Below are 14,537 nucleotides of genomic sequence, written 5' to 3'. Positions count from 1 at the left end.
AAGATTCTTTGAACTGCATCAGGCTGGGTAATTGTGGGTCAAGGACAAAGCTTCACATTCAATGTAATTAAGATTCATATATCTTAAAAGTTATTTAATCTATGTGATCTGTTGACAGAGACAAAATTAAAAGTGTAATCAGACCTTGTGTTTTATTCTGTGCTTGGAAGTTTGTCTAGCATGATACCTCTAAAATACATTGATATTTATGGGGAAAAAAATTAAAAATAAACAAACAAAAAACCCACCAAAAACCACACAAAAAAAAACCCCACCACCACACCCAAATCTGCCAGTCTCCTCAAAATCTGATTATAATTTCAATTTTTTGTATTCTGTTTATAGTTCAAAACCTTCTAAAATGCATTTAGTATCATTTGACTGTTTTTTGCACTTCACAGCTGGGCTTTTCTGAAACAATTATGTAAATTTTTAAAATCTATGATGTAATTCTTTCATGTTATGCCACTTGATCTTGTCTTCAGAGTCATGCAAGATCCAAAAGGATTAGTACTAATGAGCATCTTTATGTCCCTTTGAAATCTGTGCTTGGTTTTCCTTCCTGAAACTGAAGGGACAATTAATAGGGACCCTTTATGTTATTCTAAGAGCATATTTTGCTGGTTAATAAACAAAACAATTAAGGTTTGCTTGAGAAAGTTTTATATTTTTCTCTAGACCTGCCAGGATGAAAAGACTCAGGCCAGCTCAAAACTGAGATATTTTAATGTCATTAATTCAGCACTATTTCAGCCCTAGCAAACTTTAGTGAGGAACCACTTAAGCCGACGACATAGATTTTACTTGTTTGAGGATTACTCTGTCAATTCATAAGGCTTGAGGCTTATAGTAAAATTCCATGGGTATTAGACTTGCAATGGGATAAAACCCTTGAACCAAGGCTTCTGGATATGAGTTCTCAAAACTTGATTTGTTTAGGCAGGGGTTTTTTAAGAATATAACAAAATCTTTTAACTGAGTGGTTTTTATTGAAGGTTGTCACTCGAGGAGAGGCTCACTTAGAACTAAATGCTTTTAGGAGGAAGCATGACTGTGCCTTGGTGATATCTGGGGACTCACTTGAGGTAAAAACTTGGTTTTGGTCAAATTATTTATATGCTTATGGTCAGAAAGTAATGTATCAGCACCTTCATGCTCTTTTTTCAAGTATTTCCCCATACTTTTAAGTAGTCCTTAGAGATACTTTTGCTTATCGCTGAGTGTGAATTAGATGATATATGTTGTAAATGTTACTGGGTTTCTAGTCTTCTGTACAGTAATAGAAATGGAATGTGTATACAGCATGCTTTAGTATTGTCTATTCTCTTAACCTCAAAGCACTTTGCCACTCAATCCCTTTGATTTAAAAAATAATAAAGCCACAGTCAGGAGAATCTTTCCTTTTTTTTCCTTCCAGTTAGATGTTGTACATGGAAAACACAATAAAAAATCTTTATACTGTGTTTTTGTGTTGGGCTACATGTAGTAATATTTAATTGTAAATAAATCCAAGCATTTTTTTTCCCCTCAGGTTTGTCTGAAGTATTATGAGCATGAATTTGTAGAGCTGGCTTGTCAGTGTCCTGCTGTGGTGTGCTGCCGATGCTCTCCCACGCAGAAAGCCCACATTGTGAAACTGTTACAGCACCACACCGGGAAACGCACGTGTGCAATAGGTAACTGGGCACAATCCTCCTAGGAAAATCTGTAAAAATGTAAGCAGCAGGTGGCACCACAGAGAAATAGCTGAAACAAAACCAGAGACCTCTTTACCAACCTTTATCAGCAGCCAGGTATTGCATAGTTATGGCAAAAATGCTATTCCGTGAGAAAGGTGTGGTTATCTTCTCTATTCTGCAGGAGAGTCTTGATTACTGAAGTAATTAATGATAAGTCATAGATTAATTGTAAGAATTTAAAGGCATGTAAGAGGTTTCTCAATTACTGTAAGGCCAGGAGAATAAAACCTCTGAAGAACTGAATATTGCAGTGACATTTTCCAGGTGATGGAGGAAATGATGTCAGCATGATCCAAGCAGCAGACTGTGGAATTGGAATTGAAGGCAAGGTAATGTTAACAGTTTCATTGTGAAATGTGTGTCACATAGAGGCCTGGTAGAATGTGATTAGATGCTTTATTCTTAAACAACAGTGAATTGATAATTTCCAATTAAAGAATTCTGCAAGATTATAAGAATGCTTAGTCTTTAGTATTTTTGCTTGTGTGTCTTCTGCTTAATCTTTTTAAAAGCAGGAAAAATTATAGTTGTTTCTGTGCAGCATTTACCTGGAAGAAGTGAGAGAAGCAATTCAACTTATTTGTTACAGCACACTGCATCTTAGAATATGCGCAAAAAAATTGTCGTTGTCTCATTGTAGGGTTGATTCTCAAAAAAGGAACAAACTTGTCTTTTGAAATTAATTATTGCTTAGGATTTTGAAACTTGATATACATCTTTTACACTGGGATTCATATTTGAAATATTTTTCTTTTTTTCTAGGAGGGAAAACAAGCTTCTCTAGCAGCTGACTTTTCTATCACACAGTTTAAACACATAGGTAGGCTGCTGATGGTACATGGCCGAAACAGTTACAAAAGATCAGCAGCACTTGGTCAGTTTGTCATGCACCGAGGCCTTATTATTTCAACTATGCAGGTATTTAATACTTTGTTTTCTGAATAGTTAAAATCCCTATGTCTGTCTTTGAAATGTCACAAATGTTTTGTGATTGTTATTTTTTGTATTGTTATTTTTTGCTATATTGTATCATTTTGTATGTAGAATTACATTAAATAATTAATTACCTGCTTTCTCTAGGCTGTATTTTCATCAGTCTTCTACTTTGCATCTGTTCCCTTGTACCAAGGATTCCTAATGGTAGGGTAAGTCAAAGCAGCAGTAACAATTTCTGGTAATAAATAAAGCCAACTAACTGGTTAAATAACACTGTGGGCTTGGTGTCATCCATGTTTTCCATGCATTTATCATGGGTACACTACCAAAACCTGGGATGAGTGCACCAAGAAAAGTCACTTTTAGGTTGGTTATGCACTATATGATGGGGGAAGTCTCATTATCAGTTCTCTGGAGAAAGGGATCTGCATAGCCTTAGAAGAAGATACTGTAGAACCTGTGCACATACAGGGTGAAAACAATAAAGAAAATCTCCCAGACCAGACCAGCTTCAGCTGGGCTAGATTAATGTCCAAATCTCAGTGAGAATCACAGGGGTTTGTGTTTAAAATGGAGCTGAAGCTACTGTGATATTTCCTCTGAGAGTGCACTATCCAAGTTTGCCACATAGATTTCCATTAATGTGAATATGTGCAGCACTGAGAGCACCTTGGTCGTGTTGCAGCAGCTGGTTTATTCATATGGTTCCCCAAGTTATATAGCTGAGAGCTGTGCATATGTTTGTGTTTGTCCCTGTTCTCTGTCCCTGTGACCTAAGAGCTTCTTTTTATTCTCCTTGTAAGTAATAACAACTGAAACCAAGAGTAACTTAAACCTTAGTCAAACCATGGTCTGATTACACCAGACTTTGCAGAGGCAAGCAGCAGACCTCTTTAAAAGGTTTGCAGAAGTGTGCTAAGTTCCAAGGAAGTATATGTGGAAGTGTGTATCTGGCATGTGTACAATAAAATCCAAAGCCATTCAGAGAGCTGTTAAGACTCTTACTCATCCACCTACCATGTTGTCCAGAATATAGTGCCCTTTTTTTAATTCCATTTTCACGCATCCATCTATAGATGAATTTAAATGTCAGGTCTTTGGACTGGTTGTCCAAAGTGCAAGTGCACAGGGAGTATGGTAACAGGTGATAGGCTTGGGTGATAGAATAAAGAAATGTGTTTATTGGTTTTGACTGTATAAGACTGTAACTTCTCACAACTGACAGCTCTCAGAACTGCAAGAGCAGGTTGCATGTGAAAGCTCTGTTGGTAAGCTGCCTAAGTACTGGGAAAAAGAATCAGTTTCATTTCATTTCATAAAAAGAATAATTGAACTCATTGAACTCAAGTTAAAATTATGTCATATGAAAGTGTTAATGTGTGTTCTTCCTTTCTCTTAGGTATGCAACCATATATACTATGTTTCCAGTCTTCTCTCTAGTATTGGATCAAGATGTGAAGCCAGAAATGGCATTGCTATATCCAGAACTTTATAAGGATCTCACAAAGGTATGAATGTCCTCAGTGCTCAGCTACAAACAAATGCTAAAATCTCCAGTGTGCGAAACTGGGAATTGTTGCAATCATTTTCATAAGATATTCCAAGCAAGACAGATTGCACAACTATTGCCAACTTCTGCACTATTAAAATAATCCACAGTACTAAACATTTCAATCATTTTTATTAATACATTTCTCTAGTCACCAGTGGCTGTACTGAAATAATTCAAACCTGAAGGTATGTTGATAAAGCAACCTTCACTCTGGCCCCAAAATCTCTCATGTGGAGTTATTTGTTTACATTTTTACATCTTACTTTTCTGTTCTAATTGGTAGCTGAATTTATAGATTTATTTTTTCTCAACGTGCAGAAATTACTGCTGTTGTCTCCCAAAATGCTCTTCTTTTAAATAACAGATATTTATAACTGATATATCTGAACTCAGTCATCAATGGATACTGCTTTCTTTGTGTTTGCACATACTTGCAAACAATCAAAGTTTGTAATTTTGTTACCCACAAGAGTGAAATAAATATCAAGATTCTGGTTTAATAGGCTTTTTGAAAAGCACTTCTTCTCCATCCTTAGCTGTCAGCTAGGAAAGTTATAGTCCAAGACAGAAGCAGACAGTCTTTTTTAGGGATAGTAAATTCTTCAAAGATGTTTCTAAAAGTTCAGAAGCAGACTCCTGTTAAAGACTCCAGTTCAAAATTTTCTGAGTCTTTGTCTTTTTAATTGCACTAAATTAGCTATTACCTATGTTAATCTGGGATCATCTTTTTTCCTCTTTTGGAGACCTTGGTTCTTTCTCTGCTTGAGAATCTTTGAAGTTTTTGATATTTCAGTCCTTTATCAAACTCCAAAAAGCATGGCCTTCACCTGCTAAACAGAGTCATAAGCTTGTCTGTGGAACGCTGTTCACAGAACTTGGAACTTGTTGCAGTAATGAAGAACTGCTGATTCTAGATTGATCTTTTTTTTTTTTTTGTTGCAAAATGGCTGCTTTGTTTGCCACTTTATCCCTTAAAATGTGTATCTTTTCAACTCTTCAGTTCTAACATATTTCATCAGTACCCTCACAGAATGCAAGAGTCATATTACATGTACAGCATTTATTCTTTGATTTTTGCATATATTTCAGTCTCTACCATTCACAATCAAAATATTTAAAATTTATTTGGTAATAGTTACTTGCTGAAAATTTGCAGTAATCATAAATTTATTCTGTGAAAGCAAATGGGCAGTTTATCCAACGTTTAGAAGTTACTAGTAAATAACTGCAGATTTGCTTAAGGTTTTGGTCAGTAGGTACAACGCTGTAGTTATTTTGAAGACTACATTTTACAAATAAAAAATAAATGAATTTTTCTGTATTTATCATTCTGAAAACCAGCCAGAGCATTGCAAGCTAAAATATCTCTTCTGTTTATGGCCTTAACTTCTTACTCCTAAGTTTAGACTTTGTGCGATTTCTATATAAACTTGAAATGAAGAATCATAAAAACAAGTAGAAGCTTTGTAGCCTTTATCACTTCAAATACTGTGTATTTTACTTGTAAAATGTTTCTCTGGCAATGAACTATTAAAAATATATGAGCTGAGTAGATTTATTTTTTTAAAGTTGTGTTTAACTGTCCTCTCACATGTTTCCCTTAGGGGAGATCTTTGTCCTTTAAGACCTTCCTCATCTGGGTTTTAATCAGTATTTACCAAGGTAGGAGAGAGTCCTAATTTTGCTGAACTGAGAAATTTTTGTCTGCTATTAGCAATATTGTTTTTCAGCTGCAGGTTGAATTCCCAAAGCTTAGCATTTCATCAGTAGTTATATATATTGCTTTCTGTTTATCTCGTAAATCGATATTCCTGTAGTGTGCCAGGCCTATTCAAAACACAGCTTGATTGGTATTTTTATTGGTGCATGTCACCTAAAAAAGGACATATTTTTAATTAAATGCTAATCCAGAAAAAATTTAATGAGTGCTTATCACATTGCATGTATTTACACAGTAGTTTTCTTTCATTGAATGACAGAAGTACTGTTGAAGAAATATGAATTACGTAATCAGTAGAAAGTAATTACAGTTTCAGCAATATCTCATTTATTTGCAGCACTTGACAAAATTAGGTTAATTAACAGTTCATCAGATATATTGCACTAAAAGGTGTGTAATTTTCTAATAGTTTTATTTCTGTATGGCTTTACTTTGGTTGGCTTATTTCACATGTACAAAGTACAGTAAATATCCTTCTTTTAGAAAGACGGATGTTTTAAAAATTACTGGACAAACTTTCATAATGAGCAATCAAACATTCGGTGTGCAGTTGTAAAAGCTGGTACAGTGAAATTTCACTGCAGGGTGTCTTGCCAACCCTGTGTGCCTCTGCACCCCACAGGTGGAATTCTGATGTACGGAGCCCTGCTGCTTTTTGAATCCGAGTTTGTTCACGTCGTTGCCATTTCCTTCACTGCCCTGATCTTGACTGAGCTCTTGATGGTTGCACTGACCATACGAACGTGGCACTGGTTAATGGTGGTGGCTGAATTCCTCAGTCTTGGCTGCTATGTGGCCTCTCTTGCATTCCTAAATGAATACTTTGGTGAGTAAAAGTTCTTTAGCAAAGAACTGTTTTGTATCTTTAATAATGTTTTTCTCTTCCCTCTTTTTCAATGAAGATTAGGTGATGTTTTAAAATGCAGCTTTCTTTATAAGAAATATAATTGAGTCCAAATTAGGCCAAATTAGTGCTGGGTTAAAATATTCTCTTACCCTTTTCTCCTAGAATTCAACACTCTTTATCCTGTTAGTATGGTTTATCTGGATTATAAACTTTAGTCAAAACACTCCTGCCTTTTCCATCCTTGGTCTGATATTGACAGTCGAAATTGTATAGTTTAAATTAGCTTTGAGATTTGCACTATTGAAAATAGATATAGTTTGTTAAAAATCAGGATCTTTTGCTGAATTGGTGCATTATTTTACACACCAGGCCAAGTGGGCCTCATTAGATCTAACTCACAAGGCTAAAATTGCTGAAATATTGTTAGGAAGTGATGCAGCAGCCTAGAAGGAAAGACCTTATATAGGAGCCATTGCTTCATAATTATAGTAAGCTTGTATTAAGCTTGCTTTGCTTTAGGTTTTGGCATGCCATACTGTGCCTTAAGGTACTGATTGTTTACAGTTCACAAGATGAAAGAACACATTCCAACTGCAAATCTTACCAATCAAGAATCTCAGCATCAAAATAATACCTATTTCTTCTTGGATCAACTTATCCTTTAGTAAAAATAAAGTATCTAGGTGTGATTTTACAAATGTAGCTTACAGAAATATATGTAACAGCTTTAATTATACCTCATGAGGAGCTGAGAATCCAGCTTCTTCTCTGACTTTTAGGATCTGATGAGTATTGAGCTGCCCTTCTTCACCTGTCATTTCACATAGCAGAATTGAGCATTACATGGCAGTTTCTAGAAGTCTTACAATTCTGCCTTCACTTTGTCAGTCCCCAGGTGGTCAGTGCTAGGGTAGTGTGTGTGCATTATATAATTATTTATATAATTATTTATATAATTATTTATTTAATCAGTAAATGCTTCACTGCCTGTCCCAGGTGTTCTAGTACTTCCAAGATTTCTCAGGAGTGAAGAAACAACTCTGCTGGGCTTGGTACTTATTTTGCACATTATTTCAGGTTTGCCAGAGCACCCTTTTTTTTCCTCTGACACTGATGCACAGACACAATAATAGAGATTATTGGGTTGATTTTTGAATGTTTGCGGTCAAATTACAAATTAAAGGAACAAACAAGATCAGATATAGGTACTTGCACTTGAGTCCAGACCTGCAGGAACTTCATAAAGCAGAACTTACAGCTTCACCTTTGAAAGTCTGTAGTATTGGTAACAGCCAGTCCTTCCATCCTTTCTGGTGTTGTTCTGTGAAAAACATTTTTAGATGATGTTCACAAAGGTGTAGAAACCACAGGAACTTTGTTTCTTGCAGACTTTTCTGTAAAGGGGAGTGTTTTCCTTTCTGTGCTTGTGGATTTGCTGGGCAAGCCCAAGCGAGTCCATAAACAGTTGCATGGCTTCTTGCAACCCAGGGACTTAACTTCACTATTTTTGTTTTTGAGAGTACTGAAAAGGCTGCAGTTTCATGAGATTTTGTAAAGATGTATTTTATGTGTGTTATTCACCACTTATCTGAGAAAATGCCTTTCTTCTAGTCTCACTTCTGCTTAATGCTTTGTTCTTATTTAATCTGTCCCATTATAACTGGGGGGAGGGAACGTTTTTGTGTATGTGATGCAGCATAATGTGATGGTTTGCAGTTCAAGATATAGAACAACTTCCATGGATCAGGAAAAATGGTCCAGACCAATAGTGCTTGACTTCACTTGCAGATAAACTTATTTCAGTGATGGTGCTTATAAGGATCGTCTCCTTCCAGAGAAATTATATGATGACATGGCACTTAAATTAGAAAGGCAAAAATACCAAAGGCAAAGCAGATACTGCTCTAGAGCTCTGACTCATGAAAGCAAACCAGTTTTTATGTTTCTGAGTTAATTACACACAGTGGCCTTTTTAGGGTGTCTATGATAGGTTACATGGGCTTTCAGTATGTCCAAGCAGGCTTAGGCTAAAACTGCATAACAAGTTTATACATTGAAATTTAATATACTAAGTATTTTAATAAGCAGAGTTGGAGCAGGAAAGGATTTCTTTATTGCATTTTATGAAGTGAATTTTCATTCACATGATCAAGTTGTTTGTACAGTAAATTATACCTTGAAGTAAAATGTAAGAAAAGTGCCAATCTATTTCCAACCTTAAAACATGACCAAATATAAAATCTCTATGTTTTCAAAGTGTTTTGATTTAATTGCTGCTTAAAGTAATCTGACTGACATGTGAAAGGCAATACTAATCCAGTTAATGCTACTAACATATTTTTCATCTCCTCTTTGTGTAGCTAACCTGTTGGAGTTTGTTGTTGTTTTGGGGGTTTTTTTTGCATAACTTTTGTATTTTCTGTAAATCTATCCTTTCACTTTCCCTCTTTGTGAAACAGGTATAGGCAGAGTGTCTTTTGGAGCTTTCTTAGGTAGGTGAAGTTTAACTTTTCTTGAAGTTTTGGGTTGGCTTTTTTTTTTTTTATCTTTAAAGATTCAGTCAAGAGTAGAGAATTTCTTAATATATGCATTTGTAAATAATAGGTAAAAATTAAAGAAAAAATTCTTGGGGTTCCCTGAGTTCTAGGATCTTTTCGTGATTTTTAAGTATGATCTAATTATCACAAATAGGGTCCAAAAAATTCATTAGCAAGCATAGTGTGTCAGCATTATTGTTAATTTTTTGTCAAAAATGATTATATTTTCCTTGTGGTAGGTAGCAGTATCACTACATTTTGCCTTGAAATATATGGGCTCTGATTTAATCTCTATGATTTTAAGAATCATTCAGCATAGATGTAAGAAAAATAATACAGAATAAAAGATCCAAATTGGTTGGGAACGTATAGGAGGTAAAAATCATTCTTACTAATAGAAAAATAAGCTGAATTAGCTTTTTATTATGAGAGAGTTGTGCTTTTAAACTGAGATTCTGCTTCCCCTAAAAGTTACTTCAGCTGAAAAACAGTGTGAGGACCATAAAGGAACTCTGAAGTTCCTCTCCAAAAAAATAATTTGCAAAAGCAAAAGCCTGAGATTAACTTTCTGTTGCTTTATTGCCCTTTTTTTAAAAATTGGACAATAGCATAAGCAAACAATTAATAGACATTTATTGACTTTGCACTGTGGAAGTTTCAGTTTCCATGTTAGTGGCTCCCATTACTTATTTTCCCTTTTTGTTTCTGCAGATGTTGCCTTTATCACAACTGTGACCTTCCTGTGGAAAGTGTCAGCAATCACTGTTGTAAGCTGTCTTCCACTTTACATTCTCAAGTACTTGAAGCGCAAGTTCTCTCCTCCAAGTTACTCCAAGCTTACCTCGTAAAAGTGATTATATTCCCTATGGGTTTTCACTCACACCAGTCTGCAGATTGCATATTCACTGTGCTTTAGCATCTATGGATTCATGTTGGACTAAAGAAATTTAAAAAAAAAATCAAAATTCAAAAGGGATAATGTGAATAGAGCACAAAAAGAGGAGGAAACATCTGAGAGATACAATAACACAGAAGTACACTAACAGCTATCAGAGATAAACTAAATTTTCTTTGTGTTAATTTTCTTTTTTTCTTTCGGTTGTTATGATTATAAATTAAAACCAAATTACCTTTGATTTGACAATGATTCTGAATGGTTTCATTGCTACTGTGAAGGATCTTTTGCTACTATAAAGGATTTTTTCCAACTATGTTTATCTTCTGCAAGTTAAATTGAAACTTTTGTTATTTATTACATAAATTTCCATCTTTAATTATTGTATGACTTCTTAATTCAAGCCCTTTCTTTTAATGTTTATATATGGAAAAGTTTATTCATCCATACTTACTCTAACAAACCTAATACCTGTAAATGCCTGTGTCTGTATTAGCAGCTATTATTCCTCATCAGACATTGATTAATATGCACTATTTGAATTATGTACTGATGTCTGCATAGCACAGTATTATTTTAGAGCTGTTGTCCTATTCTGTACTCTCCATTTCTGGCACCAGTAAATTACAGATGTGTGATGTTGACAGCAGTTTTTTAAATGCACATTACAGCCAGGTTGCACAAAAGCTGTTTAAAAATTAAATTATAAATTCTGTACATAATTCCACAGCACTTATTGATCTGTACAGATATCAAAACATGGCTGCTCAGTAAATATGTTTTAAAGTTCTTATTCATTTTGTATTTGTAAAACTGCAAATAGTGTCAAAGTACATTTCTATATATGAGAAGTCCAGTAAACCTTGTATTAGCTAATATGTCTAAATTGCCTTGTAATCTGTTTACTTAGGTTACTCAGGTAAAAGAAAATAAGAGGAACACATGAACATCATGGTAGGAAAACCTTTCATCTTCCAAGTTGTAAATGTTATGTTTTTACAATTAGTTTGGATGCAAACTTGCAAAAAAAAATCAAAATATTTTTGCTTGTAAGCTGTCAGAGTTGAGTGTCTTGGCTGAGTTATGACACTTTATCACACTCAAGATTTGTTCCAGAAACTCAAATACTCTGATGCAATCTGAAGGGTCCAAATCTTGCACACTGTAGTGGCAAGTAGGATAAATTAATTTTCTATTGTGATACAACTTTGCTTTCTCATGAAGTACATATAATGAATTTGGCATAGTCTGTTAATCAGAGGAAAGGAACAACATAACTATTCATGCTTTCTTTATTAAATATTTACATGTGTGTTTTTAAAACCCACTTAATATGGATGTCATTTTTATGTTTGACTGTATGCCTTTACAACATAATTCCTTGTTTAGTCTCTTTTCCCTTATGCCATTATTACTTTGGATGAGTAATATTTAAGTGATAATTATAACTACTTCCTGGGAGAGCAGAGGAAATGGCTACAGAGCTATTTGGATTCCACCCCATTCCATTAATTTCTGTTTTCAAAGTTTTTCTAACTAGCTGTTTATCTGCTTTTTTAATTTTCATTCCTCATTATAAAAGCAATAAAGCCTAATTTCTACCAAATATTAGTGGTATATGTATTAAATAAACTGTTGAGGTAGTTTCCTTTAATTACCCATCATCACAGACTAGTTTGCCCTGTCCCTCTGTGAACTCGATTCTGTAAATCCCCACAAGATGTCACTGTTCTTGCATATTAGCAGGAGCCTTCCTGCATTCCGTGTGGTTTTGCCAAGATGCTCCTGATTTACGTTTTTAGCTTAGTTCTGTGGTGTTTTTGTCACTGATTTGCTTTAGTTTTTTCTTTTCCCCAATAAGTGATGATTACTTTCAAACAAATAAGAAAGTCACTGTGTGCAGTTCTGAAATGATGATGGCATTTTCTTCAGACCTTTTTTGTCTTATATATTGTGGGCTCACAACCATATGGATAAGATTTGGGAGATAAGCACAAGAGTTAGTTGTCTTTCATCTATACATCACATCTGTGAAATTAGGCAGAAAATGGGGGGAAAAACCCCAGAAATAGAACTAACAGCATGAAAGCAATAGTGTTACTGCAGTACATCTGTATGAGACACAATTGTACCCATGGGTAAAGAACTGCTCAGTTAGAACCTATGTGTAGGTATATTAACTGCCAGCATTAAAACCCTTAAGGGTAGTGTGAGAGCAAATGTATGGTTCTGCACACAGCTATAAGCCTTTCAAAATGGAGTCACTTCTCTAAAGTGCCTGCTTCCTTAGTATTTCCAATGAACAGCAAAGGTCCAGTTTCAGCTCACACTTTGTTTTAAGGCTTGTGGAAGCCTGACTCAAGTCACTTACCTTGCTTTTGAGGTTCAGCTTACATAAACAGATTTAGGCCTTGGCTCTGCAAGTTACACCCAGAAGGACATTAGATTTTCTTGGTATTAAATAAATGTTTACTTTTGAGAGCTCCTATGTCAGATATGTATTTCTGAAATGGTAATCACGTCTCTCTGAAAACATATTTGGAAAAGAATTTCAGAACTGGGACAGAATGGAGGAAGGAGCAAGGTGTGACCAGGAAATACATCTTCACCAAAGTAACTTACATAACAATACATGGGCCATGTTTAATAAACACATGAGCTGAACACCTAGACTTCCAATGTAGTTTGATGGAAGAAGAGAGGGAAAGGAGAGATCTTGCAAAAAAGGAGAGTATTGGTAATTATATTGGTTTTTTCTGATGCTATTCAAAAATCCTATGTTCATGTAACTGCTGGAAAACATTTTACTACCTAAGATATTAGTTTGCAAATGGAAGATAAATTAAATCCTTGTATCCTTAACATTAAATCCGTAGCACTCGTCCATGAGTGCGAGTGTTTACACCAATGTTTTTATGTTCAAACTGAGCTTGCAATTCATGCAATCAGAATTCAGCTATGTAATATCTCCCGTTTTCTTCCTAAACCTTCAAAGGGGTCATCAAAAATGTGCCATTGCTTTTATATATATATGCTGGAAGTGTTTTTTATCTTGATGAGCAGCTTCCACTCGAGCAAGCCTTTATTACAAGTGTCCTACCCTCCATCTGAAAGAGTGTGAGCTGAAGCTTTTCTTCAGTCTCCATTTAAAGTGTGTCTGAAAGAGGGAGCTTTGCAGTTGGGAACCTTTTTGGACTGGACAGCATTTCTGGAGGTATTTAAGCAAGAATTTTGATAGCCTGTTATGCAGTCAAACAGTTATGCTGTTCGTCATGAGGCTCAGACAGACAAAGCTTCTGTAGGTGAAGAGGAGGTGATTTCCCCACATATTGCTCTTGCAAGGTACACTGGAGGGTTCCTTCATCACTGGAGGCTGGGGCTGTTGGAGCCTGATCCACCTGGGGTTGCATATTGACCTCATCCCTGCTGGTGAGGGAGGCCTGGCTCACTGTGCAAACAACAGTATGGACTTCCTCGGGGCTTTGGAGGTGGGCTCTTAACAGAGATACCCCTCTGCCTGCTTCTACAGAGCTTCATATTCCTGAGTTTTACACTGGCAAAATAACATGAAAGAGGCTTGCATCTGTTTCACACTTGCATCCTTTCACATGCTCAGAGCTATTAATGTGACTCCAAAACTCCTGCAGGGCAAAGGAATTAATTGCAGATTATGTGGGCTCTGGATGGACAGCTCTCCTTAAAAAATGACAGCCACAGAAGGAGATTAAGCTGTCCTGCTCTTGCCACTGATGCAGAAACTGTTCTTGTAGGTCCTGCTTACACTGACATCCATTTCAATTTTACCTTCCATGGAGTTTCTCGTTATTTTTGCTGGCCAGAAAAGAAAAAAAAATTGGGTCAGCAGTCTCTTATAATACTTAATTGAATAACCTCTCTGTATCTAGGCTGTTATTATTATAACTCAATTGAAAGTTGAAGGCAATCAAAAAAGCCCTTCAATATGTTAGCCCCCTGTTGGGAGGAAAATCAGTACAGTGAACAAAGATAACACGGATCGAACATTGTATGTAAATAAACAGGAGGCACAATGTCTTTAACACTGTGTTAAAAAGCAGAGGAATTTCTTTTGTAAACAAAACACACTTAAAGCGAGATACTTCCCAACAAGTATTAACTACCCAACAGATGCCCTCAGCAGGGTTCACAGCTGTTATTGCAAGTGGAAATTTGCTCAGCCAATTGCCAACAAAATCCCCCTCAAACAGGCAATTGCACTGAAAGACCTATTCACTACTTCATCGACCAAAACCATAGTTTTGATCAAAATATTTTACAGCAGAGGTGGTGAAA

General features: G+C 35.6%; 1 protein-coding gene across 2 annotated transcripts in view; it reads left to right on the top strand.

Moving 5' to 3' along the window:
* ATP9B (ATPase phospholipid transporting 9B (putative)) overlaps positions 1–11,832 on the top strand; it is a 156,600-nt gene extending 144,768 nt beyond the window's left edge. The window contains exons 21-30 of one of the 2 annotated variants that reach the window (XM_058024544.1): positions 996–1,085; positions 1,532–1,676; positions 2,004–2,068; positions 2,502–2,657; positions 2,820–2,884; positions 4,075–4,183; positions 5,832–5,889; positions 6,570–6,773; positions 9,254–9,286; positions 10,043–11,832. In XM_058024544.1, coding sequence (XP_057880527.1) covers positions 996–1,085; positions 1,532–1,676; positions 2,004–2,068; positions 2,502–2,657; positions 2,820–2,884; positions 4,075–4,183; positions 5,832–5,889; positions 6,570–6,773; positions 9,254–9,286; positions 10,043–10,179 — 1,062 coding nt within the window. In that variant the 3' untranslated portion in view covers positions 10,180–11,832. The remainder of the gene's footprint in view (positions 1–995; positions 1,086–1,531; positions 1,677–2,003; positions 2,069–2,501; positions 2,658–2,819; positions 2,885–4,074; positions 4,184–5,831; positions 5,890–6,569; positions 6,774–9,253; positions 9,287–10,042) is intronic. The other variant, XM_058024553.1, reaches the window with a different exon arrangement.
* Positions 11,833–14,537: the final 2,705 nt, after the last annotated feature.

Source organism: Melospiza georgiana, chromosome 1 (assembly GCF_028018845.1).
Source record: "Melospiza georgiana isolate bMelGeo1 chromosome 1, bMelGeo1.pri, whole genome shotgun sequence".
Taxonomy (NCBI): domain Eukaryota; kingdom Metazoa; phylum Chordata; class Aves; order Passeriformes; family Passerellidae; genus Melospiza; species Melospiza georgiana.
This window is presented reverse-complemented; position numbering and strand designations above follow the sequence as displayed.